A 7500-nucleotide genomic window follows, 5' to 3' on the forward strand; every position below is an offset into this window, starting at 1 on the left:
AAATTACTAGCCAAGTTTGGAATTAAACATCAACTTGATCATGCTTCTACTTCCTCGGGCTTATTCATTCATTTCGAGAAATGCCCTGCAAAGGTATTCAAAAAACTTCTTTTCCTTCTCAGTACCGACACGAGGACCAACAAGAGCATCGAGGACAGGTAATACATGTTTCTTTTGGTTCGCTATGTTCATCTGCTAAAAAGAAAACGCCTTCCGCAAAAATTAGTATGAATTCATTACAACGACAAGTTGCCGTGGCCTTATTTTTTTGCTTTGATAGTAAATCTTGCTTCGATTGGGGAAGGAAACGCTTTTTTGCCCAGTGTTCCTCTCCGATTTTTTTTGGTTTACTCTTGTTAGTACGCATATCAGCGGAAGTATCCTTGCAGACAATATTTATGAAAATTTATTGAGCAACTACCCAATGTCCCTTGTTAAGAAGTTGTTTAATTATAAAATATCAGACTGAAAGTCAGGATGACGGAAAATAATATCACTTATTATATAAACAGCAGTGAAATACGAGGTGAGCTTTCGCGCGAAAACATGATATCTTCACACGTGAAAAGATCAACGTTGCTTTGGTTACATAATAATTCGCAACGCTGTTCTTCGTCAGGACTGCAAAAAAATATTAAAGTGAAATGGTTTGGTATTTCATTGGTGTTTCTATAATAAACAGAGCATTTCGTGACCATGTGGAGATACGTGTTGAAAAATATTTCACTCGTTTCCCTAGACTCAAAGAGAAATTTTATTTATTATATATGTACTGAGATTTACTTCAAAATACATTGCCAAATATAAGTGATCCTTCACACACAACACGCAATCTGATTGGTCGTATGATATTTCTCGCTAGTGAAAAATACCGCATGACCAATCACAAGCTGCATACGAAATTAAATTTTCACTTGTGACCAAAATCGTACCGGCTTTTCCGTCTCTCACTGAAAGCCTCAATAGGCAAAAGGCGAGCTATGGTGTATTGTTGGAGCAGTTTAAAGTTTTCAGAGACAGCTTCAAGACAGGAATTTATGGAAGGACTAGAAAGGGAAAACACCAAGAAGAAAACTGAAGAGTTTGAAGGCATTTTGACGCTAAAAGATGAGTTGTAGCCGAAATTCCCCCGCACGAACTGACTTCATTTATCCGAGTGAATTCATCATAACAGTAAGATGAAAAATTTCAATGTCATTCAAAAAATTATATAAATTAAAATACTTTTGTTTCACTTTCTTCTAAGAAATTGATTACAACTTCAATGTTGACAGAAATTTTTATATATTGAGTTTTCTCGAATGAAAGCGTTCGCATCTAATTGTGATGCTTGTGTTGATATCGCTGCGCAATCGATAGAGGTTGTCAAAATTATTTTGTAATATCTCAGTATAAGTATAATAAGCAAGGATTCACAAACTCAATCTTTTGCTGCACTCACTCTTTCGTTTGTGATTCCTCGCAACTCGTGAATAAAACTGAATCGTAATATTATCACTCACCAACCATTGAGCAATCTATTTCTGCGCGGCCATGTAATAATGATGTACTCTATGATTGTGACTAATATATTCGTCCAGTGGATATTATCTTCAGTCATTAAAAGTTATTTAAAGGGTTTTATCACGTTTTTGCTTTTCTTAGTTACACAATAAAAATTCATAGGACAGCGTTTTGTTAATTACAAGGTAAATGGCAACTGATATCTCACATATATAAGCCAGGAACCCATGACCCGGAGCCTACAGCTCCCATACATGGGCCTAAGTAACGTCATTTTTCCAGACCGATCTATTTTTAGACTATTTTTTCCGGAAAAAAACAAAGGCAGTGCCGGTTCGGTGACCCTATGACGTCAGCTTAATTTCTTGTAATTGGTCATCGGGCTCCTGTGAGAGTCTCATTGGCGGGAAATTCAATCTAAAAATAAATTGGTCTGTGAAAATGCCGTGACACGAACACAGTAGAGTTGTAGGCTCTGGGTCATGGGTTCCTGTATAAGCCTGGTTTACACTACAGAATTTTTTGGCACGGCTCGGGTGAAATTGGCACGGGTCCCCCCAAAAAAAAGGTTGGCTCGGATAAAATTTGCTGTGTAAACAACCTGTCAGTACCAAATTTCATCCGTGTCGAACCAAAATTCTTACCCGTGCTGGGACCTTCGGCGAGGTAGTCCGAGCACGGGTAAGAAATGGTACGGGTGCTGAAAAAATAGGCATGGTTCGGATAGAGCAAGTAGTGTAAACACTTTAAAGGGCCAAATTTGAGCCTTAATTCATATAGGCTAGCGGTTTTTTGTGTATATTTCAAGAAGGCTCCTCATTCTCCACCAAAATCACGCGGACGTTCTTGATAATAATTGAACTGCGCATGTCTACAAGAGAACTTACCCGGGCCCAAAAATTTTGGCACGGTATTGTTGATACGGTAAAAATGTTGTAGTGTAAACAAAGTTTGCCAAAATCTTTTTAGGCACCCGTGCCAATTTCACAAGAGCCGTGCCGAAAATTGTCTGTAGTGTAAACCGGGCTATAGTCATTCATAGGAAAAAACTCGCGATAAGTTACCGGTGAGTTAATTAAGTCATGCTTTTCTCTCGGCCAACACTTATCATTTCAAAATTCAAATATTCGTTTTTCCTTCCAGAAAGAGACGTTTGTCCTATTCCTATGGATACAACCTTTGTTATCGACTCGTCTGATTGTGATGAACCCAGAAACTGGAACAGCGTGTTGAAGTTTGTCCAAACCTTGGTCACCTACTTCGATGTTTCGAAACGAGTGGGTCGTATCGCTTTAGTTCCGTTCAGTACAAATGCCAAGGTGGTTCTGAAGTTCAATACTCTAAATGGAAGCCTTCTTAATGGCGAAGAAGTCAACAGACAAATTGGTCTTTTACAATGCCGGGGAGGTTTAAGACGGATCGACAAAGCATTGGAACTTGCAGACAACGAAGTGTTGACTCTTGAGGGCGGAATGAGAGGAGTTTCAAGGGTAAAAACCTTCTCTTTAAAACTGAAAAAAGTTAACATACCTTCATCGCATAACAACTGGAGTTTTTATCCTTGATGTATCGCATTAATCGGAAGTACTTTCCTATTTTGGCAGCCTGTATTTGTCATCACAACTGGAAAGCAAACAACGGACGACGGAGCCGACACACCACTTAACGAGGCGTCTTCTCGCCTCCAGAAGAAGGGAGCAGCCGTGTTCGTGTTGGGTATAGGAGGTAACGTGGATCCCAAAGAACTGAACAAGATTGCCTCAGGATCCACCAAAGTGTTCACGGTGGACTCGTATGCGGACTTGGAAAAAAGAACAGATTCAATCAAGAGAGGCATCTGCACATTCGGTAATTTTGACTCATGGCGGTGTACAATAATCGGATTTTATTACCTCTTATTACTACATTCACTATGCTTGTAGAGATCTTTCTCAAATTATTAAAATACGTGTCGCCTTTCTTTCAGCTGGACAACCGTTAATTACACCAACTCCAACAGGTGGGCTAACAAAATAATGTTTACAAGTCTTACCCTTCGGTAACAAATTTCAGTAGGATTTCCCATTTAATAATGCAAAATGAAAGTTATAGTGAAAATTGTAAATAACCAACTTTGAGTTCTATATTGGCGTTATTGTCATCTGTTTTGAGGATTGTCAACTGAATATACGTAATATGAATGTGAATCGCGCGGCAACCTTGATACCCGGCCAGAACCGTAACCAAACAGTAATAGACGAATTTCTCAGTCTTGAGATAATTCAAAGTGCCATGAATTTCATCGTGCAGCTATGTTGGATCTCTGATTTGGGAAGAGATTTTCTTGGATATAATAAAGGCCTTGTCGCCACCTGCATGTCTGATCGTATTCCTGCTCCCTAAGCAGAAATACATAAAATGGCTTTACTGTGAGATCGAGGCTAATGTTACATTTTTTTTTGTTTGTGTTTTCTGTTACGTCATAATTGGCCTTTTTTACCTTCAGAATTCGTTTGCAATGCCGTGGCAGATGTAGCGTTCATTGTAGATTCTTCAGGGAGCATCGGTAGAGTCAATTGGAGAAAGATGCTACAGTTCTTGAATGAAATGGTTGACCAACTTAATGTGGGTCCCGACAAGACGCACATCGCTGTTGTTGCCTATAGTACCAGGGCTCGAACGGAGTTTACATTCAACAGACTGACTGGGTCTGCAGTAACAAAACAAGGTTATGCAACACTTATAAATCGCATAAGGTTCCAAAGAGGCTTTACATTTATCGACAAAGGTCTGTCGTTGGCTGAAAAGGAAATATTTACAACAACAACTGGGATGAGACCGGAACTACCACAGGTAGGAAAAATGCTGATACAATAATCAAGATCGAAAAATTATTATCATGTGGCTACAAAAAGAGTTTTCACATCTCGCGTTTCACTTAATTGACGATATTTTTGTCCCATTTTGTTAGTTTGCTTATTCTGGAGGTCGCTAGTTCGTTTGCACCGTTTCAAGCAAACTTGAGTTCTGGTGTAACTAGGTTGCACCAGAACTGGTGCAGAACTGGTTCTTACCTATTTCCGTTTATTTAGACTGAATACAAATGACGTTGAGCATTTCTGTAAAAGAAAACAAAAACAAACGAAATTGGGAAAATTTAGGTGACTAGTGGGACTAGTTAAAAGAAAGACCCAGAATGATTGACAAGTAACGAGGTAAGGCTAGCACAGAGGAATTGTCTCAGTGGTCTTTAAAATAGGGACGGTTGACACAGGAGAAAAAGAAGAGACAGAAGAGCAGCAAGAATAAAGAAACAATAGCCAAAAAGGAACAAATGAATATGAAAAGGATGGGTACAATCATGGTCATCAAGTTGCCGTAAACTGTGATTCAGTGAATCATTATGGATTGAAAGGTCAAAGGGACAATACTCTGCATTTTTTAGACGATTTCCAGATACGACAAATATCCATGAAATCACATCAAAAGTATGGAGCCAGGCAAACTTAAGGGTTCTAAGTTCACGGTAATTTGCTTTAATAATTGTGCTACTTGCTTAGAATCCTGCTGTTTATCTTGTCAATGATTTAACCGTTAAACGAATCACGCTTAAAGGCCCACCTTCAACCGACGGGGATTGCGTGCCGTGGAAGACTTTTCATATTTGAAACTCCCGCCGAAATCGAAATTCATCCAATCAGATCGCTACGAAAAGCAGTGCGATATTCCATAGCAAAACAAAAGGTCGTAAAGTTTGTCGGTTGAAGGTGGTCCTTTTAACACCGAGGCACAACCGTTTTAACGTCGGTTTCCTGTTACAGATCGCCATCGTGATTACAGACGGCCAGCAAACAACAGATCGAGATCCATACACACCGCTTTCAGAAGCATCGCGCGGGCTGAAAAATAAGAACGTGGAGTTGTTTGCTCTTGGTATTGGATCGGGAGTCGATCAAGGACAGTTAACAGAGGTTGCCAGCTCAAGTAGCAACGTGTTCATAGCAAAAGGTTTTGAGGGTTTGAAACCTGTTGCGAAGACCATTGTGCAGAGCGCTTGCCCTGGTATGTGAGATGTAATTGTTGAGTTTAGGTCATCGCACAGAATGGTCGGACGTTTGGCATACGTAATGAGGCACGGAAACCGAGTAATCAAGCGTGAACCCCGAATAGAGATGTCAGAATAAGAGAAGAAAGGGGCAATTTTGGTGAAGTGGGCTGACTAAACGCGACAGTTTGGGATAGCTAGAGATGGATTTTTTTAAATGATAGACCAGCTTTTTGTAGTTGAAGCTTAAATCTACAATTTTATGAAAAAACTTAGTGAATAGGACGTTTGCAAGTACAAAACCGGTGCTTTTTTGGTGTTTCTTGTATCGGAATTGACCCTCATTACAATTCATTCTTGATTATCTCCTTGCATGAATATCGATCTTCATATGATAGAACGGATTCTTGAAACTAAATGTTTTCCCATCAGTAATACCAAATTTTCGACTTGATTTAAGCACGGGAAGTATTTTCCCTTTGCGTTTGAAAAAGCAGGGTCCTGAATTCGCCCGTGTTCTCGCTTGAATCTATTATTTTACTGTTTCTAATAATAATTGTAACGGAAGAACAATAGACTACAACAATAGGTGTTGAGAGGCACTCATCAGAAACGCAAGGTATCGAATTGCAAATGACGATCCATTGAAACGAAAAATAAACACCTCGAGAAATTTGAATAATTTTTGCACACGCTGCTTGCAAGCTCTCGGCACACAGTGGAGCGACTAAAAATTTTGGTAAGAATGATTGATCGAATCGCTTCGAACCAGGGGTTCTTTTCAGAGCTCTCAGAACTCCTGGTCCAGTCTTTACTTTTACACATGGTTGCACCATTTCTTCGATGGGAACGATTCGAACTTTCCCTTCAAATAGACGGAACCGTGTGTCAATGAAGTTGTTCTGGTGTACAAACAAAGCAACCAAAGCAAAAACCAGCCGCGAAGATTACAGACAAAATAAATGAGAAATGGAAAGGAAAAGCCTCTGCTTGAATGGTAGTCTATTAGTTCTAACATGTTCGTCCATCGAAAAACACTTGCGAACAAACACGAAACGGGTGATTGACGCCATCTTGTCTTCTTTTTCTTTTCAGGTCGTTAATGGATAACCCGTACAGAAGAATAATAATCATAAGTCAATCACAAACAAAATAAGTGGAAAAGCTTCGGGTCAAAACTGCTTGTGAGGAATGGCCCCGAAATGAAGGTTATGATTCTTTAATACCAAGTAGTAACCTTTGCTGTTTAGCACACGCGTCATCATTTTACTAGATGATAGTCAGTCTCTTCTGTGATAAGTGAGACCTCCCAGGGAAACTATAAACAAACAATGATTTTTTTTAAATACTTTCATTTCAGTAAATAAAACCGTAAATATATATGCCAGGATAACTTACTTTAATATTTCATTTGAGTGGGACTGTCACTGTAACTCGGTCGCCATCTTAACGTAAACTATATTCACATATAAATTATAGCCGCTAAGAGTATTTTTCCAAAACCGGTGAACGTGTTTTAAAGTTGTGGCTTAAGCTTTTTGTATCTAATTTTAATTAGTTAAACTGAGCACAATTAGTCGATTAACTCGAAATGCAGTTGCTGCAAAATGCTATTAAAAACGGACAATTTGTATTTGCATGGTTTGGTTCTTTATATTTGAGTCCATAAGTCACAGAGCGAGGGAGTAGTTTCAAGAGGGACCACAGAGACCATTTTAAAGTGGTAAAGCTGACGGAAACAATAATTTGGGGTGCCTGTTCTGCCATTTATCATGCATCATCATGTAATATGGGAACCTAGCGAGGCAACCAAAGCGAAAAAGTAGTAGGGCAATCCAAGTCGAAGACCTTTTACTTTCAAAGAGGAAGGATTCGGGGGAAATTTTCAATGGCCATTTTGGGGCAAAACGAAGCGCGATGTCAATGATTCATTGAACGCCACGGTCTTACAATCACTCACTCGTACAAACCCG

At 39.3% G+C, this 7500-nt stretch overlaps 1 protein-coding gene across 1 annotated transcript in view; it reads left to right on the forward strand.

Moving 5' to 3' along the window:
* LOC138007322 (uncharacterized) overlaps positions 1–7163 on the forward strand; it is a 227884-nt gene extending 220721 nt beyond the window's left edge. Inside the window, exons 214-220 of the mRNA XM_068854143.1 lie at positions 123–158; positions 2647–2993; positions 3108–3351; positions 3470–3502; positions 3989–4335; positions 5304–5544; positions 6623–7163. Coding sequence (XP_068710244.1) covers positions 123–158; positions 2647–2993; positions 3108–3351; positions 3470–3502; positions 3989–4335; positions 5304–5544; positions 6623–6630 — 1256 coding nt within the window. The 3' untranslated portion in view covers positions 6631–7163. The remainder of the gene's footprint in view (positions 1–122; positions 159–2646; positions 2994–3107; positions 3352–3469; positions 3503–3988; positions 4336–5303; positions 5545–6622) is intronic.
* Positions 7164–7500: the final 337 nt, after the last annotated feature.

Source organism: Montipora foliosa, chromosome 1 (genome assembly GCF_036669935.1).
Source record: "Montipora foliosa isolate CH-2021 chromosome 1, ASM3666993v2, whole genome shotgun sequence".
NCBI classification, from domain to species: Eukaryota; Metazoa; Cnidaria; class Anthozoa; order Scleractinia; family Acroporidae; genus Montipora; species Montipora foliosa.